General features: G+C 40.4%; 3 protein-coding genes and 2 long non-coding RNA genes across 9 annotated transcripts; 3 read left to right on the top strand and 2 right to left on the bottom strand.

The window, feature by feature from the left end:
* Window positions 1-1130: 1130 nt before the first annotated feature.
* Window positions 1131-1813, bottom strand: LOC130701239 (uncharacterized). The gene is made up of 3 exons (XR_009003990.2): window positions 1725-1813; window positions 1522-1671; window positions 1131-1459 (listed from the first exon to the last, which is right to left on the bottom strand). It is a non-coding gene; the product is annotated as an uncharacterized LOC130701239 (long non-coding RNA).
* A 4421-nt stretch (window positions 1814-6234) lies between these two features.
* Window positions 6235-8638, top strand: LOC130701224 (glutaminyl-peptide cyclotransferase-like). Of its 3 annotated transcripts, XM_057523185.2 has the most exons (7): window positions 6616-6774; window positions 6862-6950; window positions 7014-7433; window positions 7509-7577; window positions 7637-7732; window positions 7800-8190; window positions 8318-8638. In XM_057523185.2, exons 1-6 carry the CDS (start codon window positions 6747-6749, stop codon window positions 8157-8159), a joined length of 1062 nt encoding a protein of 353 aa, XP_057379168.1. In that variant the 5' UTR covers window positions 6616-6746; the 3' UTR covers window positions 8160-8190; window positions 8318-8638. The 3 variants fall into 3 exon arrangements, with proteins under 3 accessions (XP_057379169.1, XP_057379168.1, XP_057379167.1); XM_057523186.2 differs by lacking the exon at window positions 6616-6774 and adding an exon at window positions 6235-6355 and having other exon boundaries at window positions 7800-8638; XM_057523184.2 differs by having other exon boundaries at window positions 6617-6774; window positions 7800-8638.
* LOC130701216 (SPARC-related modular calcium-binding protein 2-like) lies at window positions 8639-16268 on the bottom strand. Of its 3 annotated transcripts, none has more exons than XM_057523175.2 (14): window positions 15719-16268; window positions 12436-12697; window positions 12139-12311; window positions 11948-12047; window positions 11809-11859; window positions 11636-11728; window positions 11283-11534; window positions 10629-10715; window positions 10177-10260; window positions 9974-10099; window positions 9665-9841; window positions 9494-9599; window positions 9160-9401; window positions 8639-9092 (listed from the first exon to the last, which is right to left on the bottom strand). In XM_057523175.2, the coding sequence occupies exons 1-14, from the start codon at window positions 15803-15805 to the stop codon at window positions 8989-8991; spliced, it is 1944 nt and encodes a 647-aa protein (XP_057379158.1). In that variant the 5' UTR covers window positions 15806-16268; the 3' UTR covers window positions 8639-8988. The 3 variants fall into 3 exon arrangements, with proteins under 3 accessions (XP_057379158.1, XP_057379159.1, XP_057379160.1); XM_057523176.2 differs by having other exon boundaries at window positions 10629-10682; window positions 15719-16267; XM_057523177.2 differs by lacking the exon at window positions 10629-10715 and having other exon boundaries at window positions 15719-16267.
* Window positions 10629-13631, top strand: LOC130701235 (uncharacterized). Its single transcript, XR_009003986.2, has 3 exons — window positions 10629-10769; window positions 12128-12240; window positions 13459-13631. It is a non-coding gene; the product is annotated as an uncharacterized LOC130701235 (long non-coding RNA).
* Window positions 16269-19021: 2753 nt separating the features above from the next.
* Window positions 19022-20287, top strand: LOC130701225 (mediator of RNA polymerase II transcription subunit 27-like). Its single transcript, XM_057523188.2, has 5 exons — window positions 19022-19270; window positions 19345-19483; window positions 19537-19655; window positions 19715-20039; window positions 20136-20287. The coding sequence occupies exons 1-5, from the start codon at window positions 19071-19073 to the stop codon at window positions 20268-20270; spliced, it is 918 nt and encodes a 305-aa protein (XP_057379171.1). The 5' UTR covers window positions 19022-19070; the 3' UTR covers window positions 20271-20287.
* The last annotated feature ends 3 nt before the right edge of the window (window positions 20288-20290 follow it).

The raw sequence follows: 20290 nt of genomic DNA, 5'->3' as shown, positions 1-20290 counted from the left end.
TATTTAACTTAATTATTATGCGAATGAAATTTAATGCTATTGTTTTTTAATAGGAAAAATTTTTAAGCCCGACAATAAGCTCTGGCTTATTTTTTAACCCAACCTTTACCGTTTTTTACGTTTTATTCAAAAACTATGAGTCCCACGAAAAACAACTCTCATATTCGTGATGCTTGTTCAATTCTGCATCGAAACCATGTATTTAAAGCGAAATCTAAAATTTTGCCAACATTGAAAAAAAAAATTGAAAAAATTTAACTTTTTCAATTTTCGTTTTCACTTTTGCAACATTCGAAAGCCAAAACAACCCTTTCAAAAGTTGCCGCCAATCAAGGCAGGGGGAGACGCTGCATTGGTTGACCCACCGGGGAGATTACCCGGTGATTGGCTAAGAGAAGCCGGAAGAAGAGCCGAAGAAATGGAACATTTTTACAGGAGCGATTAACCTTTAATTCGGATTTGTGGGTAGCCACACAGCTCTCCATGAACACTTCATCGAACCATGCGGACCCCACGTCCCCTTTCCGGCCAGAGCCCTCCAAACTTCGGTATATGTTGTTTTTATATATACCGTGCAGTAGGGGCATGACCCCCTACGGGCTTATTATGAGTCAAGGGGAAACGGGGCTACAGAAAAGAAGAGAGCCCAGATATGCACTTCAATTTTTTTAATATCAAATACCGTCTGGGGAATCCGAATTAAGTATAGAAATGTCATGTCATCCATCCAATCAATACAATTTATTCATTGTCTTGCCCCAACCAAGAATGTTTTCAGATCCAATGTTACTATTAACCTATATTGAGAAAAGAAAAACAACACCATTAAGCATATCAATTGTTGCTCACGTAACTTACATGACTCAAAGATTCAACTTCTGGTGGAAGCTTGGGAAAGGACATACAAATTGCAGATTAACATCATTGTATAAGGCTCTTGAATGATAAACTAGCACCCGTAGAATGTTGCATTGTTGATAGTTGTGTTCCCAGTACATGAAAATCCTTTCCTATTGGATAAAATTGTTTTTTGTAGATTACACCTGGTTGGCAAAAAGGAAGAGAAATTCTTCGTCGTAAATTCCAAATTATTTGAAGAAAATTCCTTTCATACCTAAAGAATCCATGTATGATGTTCATCTCTGCAACGGCAGCAAAATTAAAACATCTTTAGGGCCATTTAAGTACCCAGTTTCACCAACACTGTGAACGTAAAGGACAAGTTGTTTAGCCAGAGAAGCAGAATTATTTGAGGCTTCTAGCTGTGACAGAACTATAAAGGATTGCTGTTGTACCGGATTCATTAACACAAGATGGTACTTCTCATTAGACAATTTGCATTACTCTATTACTTTACCTCACACCTTAACGGTAATGCACTCTCAGTGTTTTTCTAACTATAGGCTGACTCTTCCATCTGTAACACTTCCAGACTTGACTTGATCCCCCCACTAAAATTCTGTGAATGCAAAATAATAGCATTAAAAATAATTTTTCGATAGACAAAGAACCGGGAAGTACCTAATCCATGTTTTAGGTTGAACTCGTGCCATTTCTGGGTTTCCGTACCACATCCATTTTTGGCCCAAATACGGTCCCACAATTGTTCAGTTCCATCGCTGCATGAACTGATTACGAACAATAATTGAGCCTGCAGGTTCATAATTAGAGCTAAAAAACAATAATTAATAATTGAAAACTAATTTAATAATCTTTGTACTTACCATCCTTATCTTTTATTATCTTATCCATTTTAACATATTTTTCACAAGCCACACGTTATTCTGCATCCACGCTACTCAACTAACTGAGAATGGCATCCAATCAGTGTTTCCACTTTCCGCAAAGTGGTATCCCTAGAACGTTGCCAGACTGGGGACATAAATCCCTATTTAAAAAAAATAAAATCCCCAGAAAAATCCCTGTTACTTTCATGGCATTAGGGCTCAGCCCCGATCGTCGTTGATCGGGGCAAACCGCGGTTTTTCATTTAAAAATCGTCAAACCGTCGGTTCGGTTTAGCCATTTTTGACTGCGGTTCGGTTTTCGGTTTGCAACTGGGCCAAACCGGTTTGAACCGCTATTAAAAATTTTTTTTTGAAATTTTGCTAAAATTACAAATCAAGTAATTATCACTAATTGTTATGAACGTAATGGCGGTCTGAAACTTGTTTGAAATAAAATTTCCGATCAGACTTGTAAGTATCGCGATCGAAAATTGGTTCGATCTTTTCGAATTCGCCATCTAGCGGCAAACTCTGTTACTGATGTATTGTCCTATGCAAACTGGAAATTCATAGTGCAAACCCTGCAAAACCGTAAAGGGATACAAATTTCGTGTCAAACCGCTGTTCAATCGGTTTGGAAAAATTGGCAAACCGAACCGCACCGGTTTGTCCTTTAAAAAAAAAAAAACCGCGCGGGTCGGCCAAAATCGTGCCCGATCGTCGCGGGGCCGAGCCCTACATGGCATACTCACATGGCCTACTATAATAACGGCCTGTCAGCGCGCAATACCTCCAGCGCCTAAAACTGCATTGCCAGAGGGGCGCCCCAAACCACTGTTTGGTAACGAATGCAGAATTGAAATGCGTGGAAAAACAGTGGAAAGTGGAACGTAGCGCCGCGCGTGGCCAGCTTACGGTAGGAAAGGGAAAAAAGAAATGACTGAGGCTAGATTCGAACTCGGGTCTCCAGCTTATATATAGCTTGTTCCAATAAATAATATTACATTACATTCTCTACTTACAAAACAAACCACCAAAAACCACCACTCACTCACTAGATACAAAAAGGAACAACAAAAGCTTACGGGTAGCGAATTGGTTCACGTATCCCGATGATAAGCTGCCTGCATCCACGAGCCGTCTTTCAGGCCGTGGGGAGGCTAACGAACAGCCTACGTTCAACGATCACCTCTTCTCTACCTTTCAGCTTGTAGTTCGATCTTCAAGGTAGTGAACAGTACTACAGATCGATTTTTAGCCTGGCAAGGCTTTTTTTGCCATTTTTAGCCTGGCAAGGCTTTTTTTTGGTGTACCATTTAGCCCCTTTATAGTAGGCATGGCTCTTCTTTTTTCTCTCATTTTTTTTTCTTTCTTCTTGTTTTCTCTCTTCTTTTTTTCTTTCTTGAAGGCGTAGAATCTTGCGTCTTGATCTGTTGTAGAATCTTGCGTAATATGTAATACGATGAATCTTGCGTATCTTGAATGAAGATTTGGAGGGAAAGGGAGGGGGGGAAATTGGCGGTGTCGGGACTTGAACCCGGGGCCTTCAGAATGCGAAGCGAAGGTGGTAACCACTGTGCCAGGACCGCACATCTCAAACAAATTTATTTTTCATCGACCTTCGTTCTAATACCGGAACTATATAATATGTGACTAATAGTGGTGTCGCGCTGTGGTAGGGCGCTGTGGTATAGCACTGAGATCATACGTCGACTGTCCGTGTTCGGTTCTTATAGACACCATTGTAAATAAAAAAAATAAAATAACACATTTTATTTATTTTAGAACAGTATTAAATCGAACACATTTTTAAAGCAATTAACCAGTGCCCGTCAAAGCCAAACACGTTACCAGAAAAATTTAAATTGGCTATGGAAATAAAACCATCGGATTGCCCCATCATATTTGTTTAGTTAAGCAATAAAGATATGGTTTTTTCCAAAAAAAATTGTCATCGAACTTTCAACGTTATAAAGCCTCAAGAGAACCACAGCGTTTCCCAATGAACAGTGTGTTGCTCACCTAGATAACAAACTTGTGTGAGAGGCCTCGGGTTCATCATGTCTCAACAACAAATTGTTCCTCATGGTTGAACAAAATAGATTCGTAATTCCTACGTATATATTCAAGGAACTCTCCCCAGCTTTTGCAATTGGGTCAAGTGCTTGTCAGAAATTCAGTCGGAGACTTGAGTCTTAAAAAATTCGGCGTGCGATATGTTTGGCACAGACGTTTGGAGGATCAAATGGAGTTCGTGGTGTATCCTAGTCAGTGTTACTTTCTGAAAAGCGTACCGTTCACCATTGTCTGCTTGGTGGCTCTTATTGAGGAACATTTTACTTTTGAAGTTCCCGGAAACCCTCGATTTCCAAAACTGCTCCCTAGATTCCAAAAATTTTCCTTAAATCCCCCTAAATAGGGTAATATCCCTAGAAGTGGAATGGCTGCATCCAATGGACTGAAATTGCCTACATGCCAGTAATAACGAGTCTGAGCGTTAGATGGCTACGTGTCGGAAAAAAAGAAAAAAGTGTGATTTTTTGGGGGTTTCACCAGAGTCATAGAAACCTGGTTCCTCCACGCTCTATGGCAAATGCTACAAGGGCTTGCTGGGACTCGTGGTTGAAATTCTGTCCTCTAAAAGGCGCCCCTAGCGACTTTTATGGAGTACTACATGAAAACAACCAATGAGATAATTTCTGTAAAAATTTCGACAGCCAATCATAGCAGACGCGCAAAAACGAGGGGAAGTTGAAAAGGAATCAGCAGCTGTGGAACACCCCTCCAGCGGTTTGTACTTGGAATAGTCGGATGGCCAAGTCAAGCGTGTCTTTCAAGCATGGCGTATTATAAAAACGGCCTGTCAGCGCGCAATACCTCCTGCTCCAAAAACTAAATTGCCAGACAGGCCTAATATCCCAAACAGTGCTCCAATTTCATTGTCTGGTAATTAATAAAGAATTGAAATGAGTGGAAAAAACAGAGAAAATGGAACCGAGCGCCGCGCGTAGCCAACTTACGTTACGAAAGAGGAAAAAAGAAAGACTACTACTGTATTCGAATTCGGGTCTCCCGCGTTGCAATCAGGAGTGCTATCCACTGGACCGTTCTGCTGTTATAAAATGTCGCTTCCTCATCTATCTCCCTTCAGGATATCAGGATATCTCTAAATCTACTCAACAGATGGCTCTTTACAAAGGGTAGCTCCGCCCACAAAATCGCTGAAATTTCAACCACGAGTCCCAGCAAGCCCTTGTAGCATTTCCCATACAGCGAGGAGGAACCAGGTTTCTACGACTCTGGTTTCACCCAAAAAAAAAAAAAATTTCGCTCTTTTATTTCTTTTTTACAACTATGGCCATCTAGCGGTCAAATTCGAATTAAGCCTCTAAATACAATCTTACATATTCTAGCCATGTAAATATATAATTTTTTAAATTAATAACTTTACTTGATTAACATATAACTATACAGTAATTATTTTGTTACTTGCTTAACTTTTATTTATTTTATTTTTATTTTATTTTTATTTTATTTTTATTTTATTATTATACTTGCTTAACTTAATTGTTATTACTATTAACTGTTAACTTTTCATTTCGAACTGCATTTTGCAGCAATGATAATAATAGCAATAATTGCTTGTTTTAGATATACATAATATGTTTGAGTAATATAAAGTTTTTATTGTGTATTATTTTCACACCGCACGAACAATAACGAATTTATATTACTCAAACATATTATTTATACCTAAAACAAGCAATCATTCTAGTTGTTATTAGAATTACATTCATTATGTTTGCTGCAGTACAAAATGGAAAGTTAATAGTTAAAAGTAATAATGATTAAGTTAATTAAGCAGAATATGACAAAATAATTATTGTATAGTTATATTTTAATCAAATAAGGTTATTAATTAAAAAAATTATAGATTTACATTGCTTAGAATATGTAAAATTGTATTTAGAGATTTAATTCGAATTTGACGGGCAGATGGCGATAGCTGCAAAAAAGAACCGTAAAACGGATTGTAATAAAATAAGGTATTAGTAAGGAATATAGAAATAACAGAGGAATAAAATGGCGCATGCGTTTTAAAAGAAAGTTTTTAATGCTTACAGCAATTTACGGTTGTTTTACATTTTTATGTCTGAGTTGCTTGCAGGTTCTACGAAAACGTCACTGCTTATTTGATTAAAGACATAAGCCTTGCTTTGGTAAAATTTATGGTTATTGGCGCTTAAGAGCAGGTTGTCGTCAAGATGTTGGTCAGCGTGGTAACCCGATAAATTGAACATGGATGGTTGCCATGGTAAAATCAAATACTTCGATTCTTTAAAAGGAAAAACCAATAACAGACTGGCATAAGCAAAGTACGTCATTCGCGTCAAAAACCTAACCTCAATAAGCTGGTCATATAGTATAAAAAGGGTCCAGGACTCCAGGGTAGCTCCAATGAGAGGCAAACAGGTGCAACAACATCATATCCGTTTGAAAGAAAAAAAAAAGGTTTTTATTTAATATCTTGTCCGGGTTAAAAAAGGAGAGCAGATTGGCCAACTGCGTTAGTTGTTACTTGTTTGCCTTCGTTCACGGACGCCACGTTGTCCTATTTCTTTTCTTTGGTAAGCTAAACTTTTGCCGTATATAGGAAGTTTCTATACATCAAGGAATTAGTACCTGTCACTCTGTGGCTGACACCAAAACCTTGAATTAAATGTTAAGGTCTTTGCTTTGTATTGTCTTCTCGAGAAATTTGTTTGTAAATAATGTATCTCCTTCAGAAAGCAAGGCCATACATAACAATGTTACGGCGGTTAAGGGTTATGTTTCCACTCCAAATGAAAAGCCCCATGACGTCACTAGTCACGTGATCGAAAAGTTCTTGAATGATCAAGGGACCGTGATGATTCCTTGATGTTTGACAGTGTCGCCTAGTTTATTGATGGCGTGTGTTACGTCTTGTATTGTTCTTATGTTGATTTAAGTGTTGTAGCAGTTATCTGCCTTTCATTAATGTGGGAAATAATGTGGTTATCTAGAGGTCTGTCTGAGTTAACGATAACATTAACCATTCACATTTTTTAAATTGAACCTATAACATTATTTAAAATTTCTCTTTTCTATGCAGGTAACACTAAAATGATCTCTATAAAAGGGATCTTTTTTATTTTGAGTTTGTTAAGTCAGAGTCAAGCTCAGGCATGGTTTCAGGCCAAGGTACTAGTGTCCACAACGATGGGAAGGAAACCTTTGTGCTAACTTTTTTTGTTTACGTTTCAGTCAAGCCATCAAGCTAATGTCTTAAATTTGGAGCAGCTTAAGTACATTAGTGGATTATCAGATATGCAAAGGTTTGATGTGACAATAGACCCAATATTAGTTCCACGTGTTGTCGGTACTCCCAGCCATACCAGAGTCAGGCAGTACATTATGGGTGAAATGCAGTCTCTAGGCTGGGATGTTGTGACAGATAAATTTACTGCCGACACACCACGTCCCCATGGAAAGAAAACATTTGAAAATATTATAGCAACATTGGATCCTAATGCTCAAAGACGTCTAGTCCTTGCCTGCCACTATGATTCCAAATACACTAGGGATGGAAATTTCATTGGTGCTACTGATTCAGCTGCACCATGTGCTATGATGATTACCTTGGCAAAAGACTTAGCTCCAAAATTGGATCAACAAAAGCAAAATGTAAATGGAATTAGAAAAAATCACAGTAGTAGGTGAAAAAATAAAGATTTAATGTTCCAATTACATGTTTACCAGGGCAAGGCAGTTACTTTGCAGTTCATATTTTTCGATGGTGAAGAGGCTTTCAAAAACTGGAATTCCAGGGTATGTTTATTTTTCCTAAACCTATTTTCGAATGCTTTTATAATGTAAGACAAGCTTAGGATTCGATCTACGGTGCGCGTAATCTTGCCCAAAAATGGGAGGCTACATCCTACCCACAGGATAACCGAGATGGAACGAATGAACTTCACAGGATGGTATGGGAATAACTTATATTACATTGACGTACACGTGACTGAGATTTTTGCACTTTGCTCGCAATAGGATTTGATGGTGCTACTGGATTTACTTGGAGCTCGCAACCCAAATTTTTACAGTTATATTTCGTCTGGCGATCGTTGGTTCAAACATGCGGCGAATATTGAAAAGCGATTGAGAAATGCGAATCTGTTGACAACAAGGAATCAAATTTTCTTAAGTGATTTCGCGCCTGGTGGGATAGAAGACGACCACATACCCTTCATGCAAAGAAACGTTCCTATCTTACATTTGATTACAACTCCATTCCCAGATGTTTGGCACACGAATGGCGATAACAAATCAGCTCTCGACTATAACACTATCGATGATCTTAACAAGATTCTTCGTGTGTTTGTCGTCGAGTACCTCCAAGTTAATATCTGACAATTCGGGGAAGATCTAAAGGCCAATAATAGTGAGTTGTAGCAAACTTATCCGTCTATACCTATACCCATCCTGACTTTGTCTTTTGAATTTACTCTATGGTAACATTCACTAACCCTACTTCCATTTTTCTTTCCTCTTCTATTTCGCTCATCAAGGTTTCACTTTGCTGTCTTTGATCGAACGAGCACTTCTTTATTTATCTAGCCTTTGGTCTTCCGGGAATTGACTTTTACTAATCAACCACCAAACCATTCCAAATGAATCATTTCAAGTTTTTTGATACGTCAAAAAACATTAAAATTCGTGTTTGTCCAGGAGCGCATGAATTTTTTTGTTCCTGGTAGCAAGTTATGCAATTTGATACCTTAAAGAAAATGCAAAGTGCAACAATATGCAGACATTTGTTGTCCAGAATACTTTTCGCATTTTTTTTCCTTCTGGGATATAAATATAAATACACAAAAGAGACAAATGAATGTTTGGTTGTGTGAACACTCATTTAACTATTTATACAAAAGCCAGAGGAAAATCATCATCACATATGTACACAGCTCATCACTCGTAACTGGAAAACAAAAAATTGCCGTGAAAAGAAAAAAATGTCATTTGGGAGGGAAAAGATATTAGCTCGTCGTATTGTTACATAGTAAATTGTCGATTATTTACGAAATAATCCAATTGCAGCGCTCGTAATCTCTTATTCTCTTAGTTATTCGTAATCTTTCAGGAACTGCTTCATTTCTATCTCGTATAATGCTAAATTCATCTTTTTTCAATGGCTTGAAAACTTTTTCTCATTTCGGGAAAATAGTAAAAATCGCGACCATCATCGGTCCTTGAGGTAAGTGCTCAAAGGATTTGGTCCCCTCCGTTTGCCGCTCGAAGATCCGCCAGCCGGAATGATTGGAGAAGCGATATTGCTTACTTCAGCTAAATAAGAAAATTGGATCCTTTAGGTTTGTGCCTCGATCAATAGCAAAGGTATTGATTTACGTACCTTTAACAACCCCGAGACATTGGAGCCATTCGTCAGTTGTAATTCTTTTATCAGCATTCATGTCGCAAAAAGCAGGTAATTTCTTACTGCACCGTCTCAGTTTTTGGCTGCGTTTGAAAAGCAGACGCAATTCACGCGTTTCTTGTCTGTCGATAACATTATTTTTATTAGCATCCAACTGTTGGAGCTGCCATTTGGCAACTCTTTCCCGCGGTGGCAAATTATAGTCTGGACCAGCAATACTAGGGAAACAAAATATGCAGGTAAAATACAAAGAATTTTTTCGCTTAAAAAAAGAATAAAATTTTCATTAACAGGTAATTGTATTGCATACCTGTTGGGATTATTAGCAGTTTTATTTACAAGGAAGGCAGCTAGGTTTTCCTTGAAAAATTCCACCATGTCGGACTGCAAGCGTGATTTCCTTTTTCCCGTACAAGCTACAGAAAATAGTTTAATTAGTCGTCACGAGATGGCGCATGGTTACGTTGATAACTTCGCTTACCTTCCTCTGCTGTTAGCGGACGGTAAACAGGTTTGAGGTTTTCTTTCGGTGGTGGAGGAGGAGTGGGCCGATTCAACACGTGGGCAGGTAGATTGTCGCAGTTAGTTGGTTTGCTGTTATGCACTGATGTTCCATGAATGGGTTTGCCCGTTTCGTCATTGGCACACCAACAATAGCCTAGAAATAATACGCGACCAAGGACGAAAAGTACAAAGGTAACAATGAAGGTATGTGTTCGAAGACGTAGGCATGATCAGACATGATCAGGCATGTGCCACTGTTGAAATTTAAAGAGAAAAAACTACATACCGGTCGTTTTGTGACACTGGACTCGCTGGTATTTGTTATCAGGCGTGCATTCCGGAACGTACATTCCTTTGGCGCCATGGTCAACCTCCTCTTGGGCGGCTTCTCGATCAGAATAACAGTCGTTTGCTTCATTTTGAGATAAAGAAAATAGACGAGATGACGAAAGCTGCCCAATTGGTATTGAGATTGATGTTTTAACATACCTTCAACAGGTTCATTTTCTTCGACAGACGAGGCTTCCTGAAGGGAAATGCTACTGGCCTTGGTCCACAGTAAACTGTCAATATCTGAATAGTTCAACAGAAAGAAAACCTGTTAATTATGCAGGCTAAAGCATTGTAACTCGAAAAGCGAAAACAACATGGACGTTAAAGAATTTGGTGCCTGTTCAAAATACAGGAGGTATTTTTCAATAGCCCAAAGCTACCCCCGCAACAATGCAGAAATATGGATGCACGTTAGCCCAAAGCAGACGAAAACTGACACGACCTGGAACTGGACTGAACTTCATCAATCAGTTGCCGTCATAAGGTCCAAGATGGATTATTCTATTTGCCAGGTGGGGAAATCGGTAAAGTGAAACACAAGCCCATATAGAAGCAAGATGGGGAGAGGAAAGAATGGGTTCTTGCAACTGGATCTGACAAAACTCTACCTGGTCGGATGGACAGTCTGGAATCCATGGCCGCCGAATCCTCACCGCTGTCCCCTGAGTTGAGGAACAGGAACAAACGGAAGGAGACTACACATTATCAACGGGCAAGTCTTCGTCGCTACACAACACACACACAATCTAGTAATCATTTGACCTTCATATCTTTCATGGGTCTGGGTCTGTGACAATAGATGTTAGGCTTTGATTTCAAGTTGTGGACCCCCTATTTTTGTTCGACCAAACACAGTTGCCCTATCCAGTTCATTATCTGTCTCTTCAAGTCATTCATGACGAAAGAGCTGTTTGCAACTTGGTAACAGGTCATTCAACTAGGCCCACAACTCAGAAGTCTCAGTAGAATGGGAAAACAAGATTTTTGTGAATTGGCAATTACATTGGTGATGGATCACCTATTACTCTGAAAGAAAGTCCACAATGTGCAACTGTTCATCTTGACATATGTAGTAGCAGGACCCATCCCAAAACTAGAAACCAGTTTCTACAATGGTTTTAAGAGGGCTGAACATTATATACATTACATGTGTAACCTGTAATCTGAAATGACCCCAGGCGGTTTGTAACAACCTGCTCATTTAGATTGTTGGTCGCGAGAAAATCGCATTCATTCAACAGAATGTTTTATGAACTACTTACTATTGATGCCGATGCCGAGGCAGACAGACCACTCTGATCGCGAAATCTTACGGTCCTGATCCGTGTCGCAGAGTCGGGGAAAGTTTTTGGCGCATCGTTTTGGTCGGACGACTTTTCGGACGAGTCGTCGCAAAACTCTAAATTCACGGCGGATTAGCTGTCCATCGCCGTTTTTGTCCAGCTGGGCAAACTTCCACTCCATCACCCGACGTTCAGCCGTTTCGGTCACGCCATCCACTTGCGCTGTCGTACCTATAAAACAGTCGAAATGAGTTTCATTTGCAATCGCTAAAGTTGGAAACGCCTTGTAGACAACACTACCCATTGAACTGTGCTCTTTTAACCTGACTTACTTGGGATTGGAGTGGTGGGCAAGCGGTTAAATTCAGTCGTAAAAAGTCGAATCAGATGACCATTGAAAGCCGCTTTATCGCCAGGTGTGCAACCTACACATACGTTAGAGGAGAAAGAGAAAAAAATTCATGCACTGATCCTTTTTGTGCTCTTTTTTTTTTTTGTATTTTACCTTTCCGGGGTTTCTTGCCTTGTGGTGACCGACGACTGGGGCTCGATTTGCCTATAAAATCGATGTAAAAATGGGGTTATCGATTCGTCCTTTGTGTTGCATTTTATTCTTTGATTTCCAGAGGGAAAGGGGGACTTACTTTGACGTTTGCAGTTGGGCTTGTTGTGTCGGATTGAAGAACCGGGAATGGGTTTACCGTCGGGCGTGACGCACCAACAGTATCCCGTCGCTTGATGGCACTAGAATTGACAAAAAATTTCCAATTTATTCACTGAGCTTTCATTTTTTTTTTCTTTTCTTTCTTTTAATTTAATTTCAGGCTTGGCTTACCTGGATTTCTGCGTACCGCCCGTCCTCGTTGCATTCGGGAATGAACGTCTCGCCAGTAGGCGCCGCCTTTTTTCCCAGTCCGCTAGCACCGGTTCCTGCTTGGTGAGTTTCGTTCAATTGCCGGGCTGTTCTCTGAGCCAAGCGTCGCTCTGACCAACAACGTTTCTCGTCTCCTGATAAAGAGAAACATACAAAAATTAAACTAAAATAAAAACAACCCCAAAAGAGAAAAGAGATGCCAAGATGGATATGTTGTTGTTGGTACACGAGACGCTTGGTGATGGGAATCAAATTTACCGTGACAAGATCCACGATATTGGACGCGGACTGGATGGCCTTCGCACCTGGCACGCTGCAACTCGCATCGGGAGCTATAGGTCCGTCCGTCGGAGCCGCAAACCGGTTCCAGCACCGATGGTGATGTTGTCGTCGTGGTCGTAGTAGTTGTGGTCGATGGCGACCGTCCAGCGCTCTGGTTGCTACCGGAGCTGAAGAGACCCAGCTCTTCTCCGCATTGTTGCGTCAGCGTCTGGCATTCGGCCGACACCACGGATGGTGGCTAGAAAGTAGAAAATTGAGAACTCATTTAGAAATGCGCTTTTTTTTTTCTCTCTTTGCCAAAATAGACGTCCCTATCTAGACGCCCATTTCATCACATTACGATTTCCGATATCGCCTCTTAAATTACTTTCGTGCTTTTGTTTGGCAAAATTAGGGATTCGGAGAACCGATTGAATTTCAACTTTTTCTAACTTTTGATTTCATTCTAAACTCCTGCTTTATGCAATCGCAGACGGATCTATTTATTTCAGTTTCATTTTACCGGAAATGTCTCGCCGTCGTGTGAAGAACCAACACATTTTCTATTTGAGCACTTCTTCAAACTATTTGCTTGTGCCTCGTTGAATGTGTGTTTAAAATTTCGAAGGAAAAAAAAAGGGACACAGTTTGTGTTGGTGGTGGAATGATTTTGACATGACTAGTGGGGAAAAGCGGACGGCATAATAGCCCTCGAAAAGAAGAAAAGGAAGCCAAGTCACCTTTCAAGTCAAGAAGAAGAAAAATGTGTGTGTATAATCTCTCGAGTTGATAAAAACGTGAGCGGCCATATAGCAGCACGAGGGGGTAGGTAGAAAAGAAAATGAGCGCAGGTGGACAATTCTGTGTTCGGTGTATACGGAAACTTGCCCACAAGTGCCATTCTAGATATATTTCATTCCGAAAGAGGCCGGGGAGGGAAAAATTCCCTCTTGTTTTGTATTTTCTAACCCCCTATTCTTTTTTTTTATACATTTTTCTTTTTTGTTTCGTCCTGTTTAGCTGCGTTTCCCCATCCAGGAGGATGACCGTCCGGCAGGTTGAATAGGAGCTGAAAAACACCGAAGGAAGAACACCTGGGTTCCCCTCCTCCCCAAGAAGAGGGAAGAAAAAAAAAACTTTTTCTTCTTCTCACACAAGGCACCCGGCACCGCACCGGCAACATCTACTACTACACACACACACGTACGTATGAAGTGAATTATTTTTATTTTGTTTCTCTGAAAAAAAAAAAAGAAAAGAAGATGGAATAAAGGGCGGCCCACTCATAAAGAAGATGGGACTATAGAAAAAAAGGAGAGGTCAAGAATGTCACTCTATGAAATGGCATTCAGTCCGAAAAGAAGATAAGAAGAAGAAGAATAGAAAAGACTAGATGAAGATTGTTTCTATCTTTCTTCGGACCTGTTGCGGGAATGGAGGAAACAACAACAAAAAAAAGAGGGAAATAGTTCAGAATTTTATTTTGAGAGGGGGAAAAAGGGACAAAAGTTTCCTTTTTTGTGAGGGGGTGTTGGCTGTACAAACGACAGTAAGTTGTCACATTTAATTTATACTATTACAATGATTCGCTTCTTTTGTTATTACAGGGGGGTGAGATTGGAATTTTCGTGTTCTGTTCATCTATAAGAGGAAATAACAACTAGTGGTGACCTTCGCTATTAGATTGTCTATTAAGAATCCCAAAACTGCATCCCCCCTGTGGAGGTTTTCCCTTAGCTGCGGCGGAAGAGAACAAGGAAGCGTCCCCGAGCTGCATCCGAGCGCGAACTCCCAAAATCACCAACGTAAAAAGAAAAATTGAGTTTAATTCTAATCGTATCTATTGTTGGGCGGCGATGAAACATTTTTGCTTTGTTCTTTCTTTGACTCTAGGTCCAACAAGAAACAAAAAGATGCATATCTAGACGAGACGAAACTTGTCCATTCGCGTCACGTTTTTTTTTCACATCCGGAATCTGCCCCCCTCCAGAAAGGGAAAATCATGACGGAATGTGTCCCTTCCAGAACGCATTGCGTCTTCGAGAATCATTAATAGCCACAAGGTAAGATATTTTTAAACATTCTTATTCGGAAACTATAACGCCAAAGAAAGAAATGGTGTCAATCTAAAAAAGAGGATCCCATGATAAAAAAAAAAAAAAAGTGTGAAGATATCTGAAGTCGATAGGCACAGGCAGTAATAATAACCATTTCACACCACCACAAGGAGCGAGATAAAAGGGGAGCGACCGATAGGGCCAACAGCAAGCCGCCGTATTTATAATGGTATAAGGGGGCTATAAGGAGGACGAGGCGGAGCAGTTGAGAGAACACACAAAAAAAAATCAACCGGAATATTATAGTACACAACAGGGAAAAAAAAAGTGGTCGCGGAGAAGGGGAACGACTTGACTGCGGCAGACAGCATGGCGTCGGGCCCCCTTTTTTTTTTTTTTTTTTTGAATTTTTTTTCCTTCATCCAAAAAGCGAGAAAATCCCTTTGAATTCTTTTGTGTTAAAAGACACACCAGAAAGTCTCTCAACGACGCATTTGGTCGGTTTTTTTTTTTAAGGTGGTGTCCATCGGTTTGCTACACAGAGAACTAAGTGACCTTTTGACCCTTAGTCATAAAAAGAAAAAAGAATAAAAGACAAGAAAATTCCTTTTTTTTTTGGGTTGTTGAGACGGCAGGGAGCCCCACTCTCTCCGGAGACGATCGTTTGGGATCGACCTTCTTTTATATGTGCATCTATATTCCGCTCCCCCTCTTCCTCAATCTTCAGGTGGCAATTGTTATACATCCCACAGAAAGAAGAAGACCGCTTTTGGTTTCTTGCTTTTTAAAAGAGAGGATTTATGCCAGATGCAACACCTGCAACACGACGCTATAACCCAGAGCGCTCTCAAACAATCAATGCCCTTGATCCCTCCCCTCTCAGACGTTTGCCCCGATCAGAAAAGAAAATAACGAAATGAAACACAAAAAAAATGTTTTTAAACAAGCGCATTTTCACACCTACTAACAAGCGAAGAATTCTCCGGGTTTAAACTAGAAAACATTGATAAGCTAAAAACCCCGTGCTTGTTTGGCGAATAGTTTGCAGTTAACAGGATTGGAGGGGTGTTTCAAAAATTCGGGATTAATGACTTAAGAATGTCTGGGGGTAATGAGCCGAGGATTAAAAAATGGAAGGGAATGAAGCTAAATGAGATAGCGAAGTCAGTAGAGTTGGCACGGGTAGGTGTGAAATGGTTAAGTGGATAATGATGTACTCTTACCTTTGGCACTAGTGGAAGGTGTGATGATACAACGTTCCACGTCCAGCAGAAGGTCAACAGCAAACACCACAAATTCCGGATCAACATTTTGTCGTTTCCGCAATTTTTTTTTCTTATTTTTAACCAAGTTCCGTTTCTCTCCGAATGAGGAAAAAAATCACACACACACGATTATGAAACACTTTCTTGTTGATTGCACACTCTAACCGCGAAACAAAAATCAGTGCAGGAGGATGACACACACGTCTGTTATTTCAAAGTCAATTAGCCGGAAGATTCCCCTTACCAAAACAAAAAAAAATGTGTTGATGAAAAGAGAGGGTTAAAATCTAATAGCGGGTCCTCGGCGTGTGTGTTGTATGTTGTTGTATACTGATGTTTTCGTGTGGCCGCTTTAGGAGTTGGGCGCGACGGGGACCTGTGTCGCCGGTCTGGAGCCTGCGGAGACACTGACAGAACGATCAAGTGTGCTGTTGCTCCAAGTGGTGGTAGTGGTGGTGGGTAGTAGTGGCCAACAAAACAGGCAGAGCAAAGAGGGAGGAGGGAGAATAGATGAAGAAGAAAAAAAAAGGTGGGTGGGTGATAGAGGGGTGGGTTGCTGCTAGAGGAGGAGTAGGAGGAGGAGGCAAAAGAAGACGAAAAGAAGAAGAAGACAAGAAGGAACGTATACACAGATTTATTTCTTCTTCTCTGGTTGTCTTCGGTTCGGATCTCGTTTTCTTCTGTTGGTGCTGCTTCGTCTACTACTCATTCACCTTGACTCGATGACTGGTTAAGATAACCCCGTTCAGATGTGTTTTCTTTTTCCCCTTCGTCTTTTCTTTTTTCCTTCTGTTAGCTTTTTTTTTCCCAAAAAGTTATAAAAAGGAACAGATATTCAAGGAGACAAAAAAAAAAGAAGAAAACTGGATGGCACACGCACAGTCTGCAGGACTGAATTCCGAGATTTTTTCTTTTCTTCTTTTTTAACTGTTGTGTCACGTACCCAAAAAGATTGGGGAAAAAAAACTAAGGCGCAGTTTAGTATTGAGGTAGTTAGCCAAAAGAAAAAAACTGATCACGAGCCAGGTACACAACTATGGTGGGGGGGGGGGGGGGGACACACGACTAACTTGAACCATAAATTCCAATGGCGCTATTTATTAGCAACGACACGAAGCCGGGAGAAACAACTCCGCCCTGGATATGTTTTATTACCTTGCCTTTTTGGAGAGCAACAAGAAAAATGTTCTCTTTGACAAATCACGGAGACGCCATGTCGCGTGTAAATTTGCTTGACATGAAAGACACACTCAAAAGAAAGCAGTAAATCGAAGTTGGTTCGTGTGACACACGTCATCCACACTTGATGGTGTGTTTGTGAACTGCTGGACTGTGTGTTTTGATTCGATCGACGGTCGATGTATACAGCTCAAGTGGTCCTCTTCAACTGGCAGTGGGACTTGCCAAGTCACAGTCCCTACTTGCATGTCTTGTTTCATCAGTTTGTTCCGCCTCTTCTTATTTCCTTTTTTGCGCTTAGCTTTTTTTTTTTTTTTGTTCGGTTTTATTCCGCCCCTCCCATTTTCTCTGACTTTTGTATTTGTATCGATATTCTTTCATTCCATGGAACATTCTTCCGTTTTCCTTCATTCTTTTGGGGGTCCATTCTTGCCACACGGGACCGGCTTCCACCTCTAACGCACGCTCCATTTACATCGGTCGGTTCTTGTGGATGAGTTTCCAGCTGATCGATTAGTCTGCCCTTCCCTCGCTCTTTTGGCTCGCTCTCTCAGAGTTAAAAAAGACGAGGGAGGAAGAGATGTAAATGAGACACTATTCAGCTGGTCGTTTACGAAAAGGAAATCACAAACTCGTGGGTATCCTTTTTTTGCTCTTACGTTCACCGTCTTTGGCCGGTGGTCATTAACTCGTTTATCTGTTGTCAAGTTTCTGTACTGCGCGTGAGCGTGCGTGTGTCCCAGATCCGGTTATCGACGAAATTTGCAAAGCGCCCTTCTTAAATTTTTTATCCTCGCCTCAACTCCTATTAGGGATCTGCCAAGGATATTCGATCCGGATCGATTTGATTTTGATTGACGGCACCCCGGCGGAAGCACCCGACAGTCTCCCGTCATTGCCCATATCGACTACACGTAATAGCGAGCCACCATCAAGTTGCGTGGTGGAAGCTGAGATACAAGAAAAACGCCCTTGTGCACGTCCACTGTTAATGGATTGGCGATCACGAAAGGGGCGCGCACAGATACGCGGGTGCGCACACGAAGGCAGCCGCCATTCCGATGCATATTATCCGCTTGCGTGTGTCTGTGTGTAAATGTGGAGGATGCTATACTAGACGTATACACAAACAACAATCGACGTAACAAATGGTTAAACATGTCATGCGCGTTTTATATGGTATCATCGAGTTTCTTATTTTACTTTGTCCCCTCCCCTTTCGCTTGTTTGTGTTGCGCAGCGGAGCGATAATCATCCCATGGCGGTTGTTCTTGTTATCGCGCTAAAAATCCAGGCACAATCCTTTTGGTGCGCGCTGTCTTGTCCCCCCACTCTGGTTTGTCATTGGGCGGACTTTTGTTTTCATTTTCATTTTTTAAATTTCCTTTTTAAGCTGAGAGAAGGTGCATTGCATTGGAATTGATGTGTCTTGATGTTGTTCTTGTTATTCCCTTTAGCCTTTTTTTTTTAAATATGGACTTGAAAAGAAAATGTAACAATTGAAAAAACTTTTTTTTTTTTCCTTTTTCTTTTTTTTCCGTTCAATTGTAGAAATCTTTAGGATGTGAAACAAAGGAAAAAGGTTCACAAAGGAAAAAAAAAGAAAGAAATGAAATCGAAAAGAATATTGAGCAGGTGGTGATTGGAGGAATGAAGAATAAAAAAAAAGGTTGCTGGTGGGCGTGTTAATTGTAATGGACTCGGAAAATTTGTGAGGCGCGAAACTTCGACCCAGGCGGGTTGCCTGATGAACCTCCGGAATGTAGATGAGCCATCTAAATTTCCCCGCATTGTAATTGCTTCTGTTCCAATCTCCTGAGGCAAGTAGAAACGTGTATCTTAATGTCTCCTTGCTTCTTTCTCTCATCTAATTTTTTTTTTCCTTTCTTTCTTTTATAGCTACGCATGCTTGTGGGCCACACGCAACGAAATCCATTTGGAGAAAGGTAACACATATGTAATCTAATTTGCATATCAAATTTTATATATTCAGAAATAGGAGGCCGAAAAATCAATCTCCATTCAAATTATTGAAAGAGTGCTTCTTTATGGAATAGGCGTAGATCTGAATATTTTCTTGCATCGGCAACACTGGATTTTTTGACAGTAGGCATTTCAACAACAACAAAAGATGGCTGATCATTCAAACAAGCTGGATATTGTCCAAGCTACAGCTGCTTTGAAATCCCTTAGATCACTGAGAAATAATGTCGGCACACTCTTTCACAGCCTTGCTGAAGGTATCGGGCTTCAGTCTGGTCAGGACAGCAAAGAGTCAAAATTTGTTGCAGAATTACAACAGCAGTTGGTCGCTGTGCAGACGGGTGTCAAGTAAAATATGGCTCATATATTTTGTCAAAAATTCGTTTGACATTACTTACATTTGCATTGCATTATTTTTTTAGAGAATTCGAGGAAGCGATAACTGGCGTTGATTCTGTTCAAGTTCAACTAGGAAATAGTGGATATCTTAACCAAGATTGTACTCCAGATGCACTCAACCTCTATGAGTCCCTCATTACTTCATATAGATGGACAGATAATGTGTCAGTTCCAGCTTTTTTTCAAATTACTTTAATTTTAATGATTGATAATAGCTGGCAGAATATTCTGGATATGCCACAACCCTTCTAAGTCAAAACTCACTAAAACGATCTACACTTATCCCTGCGAAGAGAAGGAGGATCCAACCTAGTAGCCAGAATGTACCTCCACAGTATGTTGATTTGATTCATATTAGAATAGGACCAGGAAAATAATGTTTTTCATCTCTAGGCAAATTGACAATGTTATTAATTCTCTCTGCCGTTCCTTGGGTGATAACATGAAGATTGAAACTTTCCGACCTTATGGATCAAGCACAGTGTTGCAGATAACCCTAGGCAAGATCATGAAAGGCATCGTGGTTCTTAAGAGACTGATGGTCGAGTGGGTCGTCGTAAAAGGCGCTACGGAAGACTTGATGACTGAAGATGGAAAAATTGATATGTGGGGTGAATCCCGTTACAAAGTGTTCAAGAAGGTTACGGAAAACGCCAATGCGGCCATGCTCCATTTCTATTCACCAGCATATCCAGATCTAGCTATCAGATCATTTTTAGTAAGTTACGATATTGTTACTGCATTCTGGATTTATTCCTTGAAAATGCTTTCACATTGTTGAACAATCAATTTATGCCGCTTATTAACTTTACAGACATGGTTTAATAGCTATCAGTCACTGTTTACTAGCCCATGCAAAAAATGTGGACATCATTTACACAATCTTTTGCCACCTACATGGAGGGACTTGAGAAATTTGGATCCGTATCATGAAGACTGTAAACCATAAATACAACGAAAAGAGAGGCA

Source organism: Daphnia carinata, chromosome 10 (assembly GCF_022539665.2).
Source record: "Daphnia carinata strain CSIRO-1 chromosome 10, CSIRO_AGI_Dcar_HiC_V3, whole genome shotgun sequence".
In the NCBI taxonomy this organism is placed as follows: domain Eukaryota; kingdom Metazoa; phylum Arthropoda; class Branchiopoda; order Diplostraca; family Daphniidae; genus Daphnia; species Daphnia carinata.
This window is presented reverse-complemented; position numbering and strand designations above follow the sequence as displayed.

Excerpts from the sequence above, each read along its gene's own strand:
- LOC130701224 (XM_057523185.2), top strand. The coding sequence starts at position 6,747 with ATGTGGGAAATAATGTGGTTATCTAGAG. Across the intron at positions 6,775-6,861 it reads AATAATGTGGTTATCTAGAG|GTAACACTAAAATGATCTCT; the intron begins GTCTGTCTGAGT and ends TTTTCTATGCAG. Across the intron at positions 7,434-7,508 it reads TGGATCAACAAAAGCAAAAT|GGCAAGGCAGTTACTTTGCA; the intron begins GTAAATGGAATT and ends CATGTTTACCAG.
- LOC130701216 (XM_057523175.2), bottom strand. The coding sequence starts at position 15,805 with ATGTTGATCCGGAATTTGTGGTGTTTGCTGTTGACCTTCTGCTGGACG. Across the intron at positions 12,312-12,435 it reads ATATCGTGGATCTTGTCACG|GAGACGAGAAACGTTGTTGG; the intron begins GTAAATTTGATT and ends TCTCTTTATCAG. Across the intron at positions 11,729-11,808 it reads AGGCAAGAAACCCCGGAAAG|GTTGCACACCTGGCGATAAA; the intron begins GTAAAATACAAA and ends ACGTATGTGTAG.
- LOC130701225 (XM_057523188.2), top strand. The coding sequence starts at position 19,071 with ATGGCTGATCATTCAAACAAGCTGGATATTGTCCAAGCTACAGCTGCT. Across the intron at positions 19,271-19,344 it reads GCTGTGCAGACGGGTGTCAA|AGAATTCGAGGAAGCGATAA; the intron begins GTAAAATATGGC and ends TTATTTTTTTAG. Across the intron at positions 19,484-19,536 it reads CATATAGATGGACAGATAAT|CTGGCAGAATATTCTGGATA; the intron begins GTGTCAGTTCCA and ends GATTGATAATAG.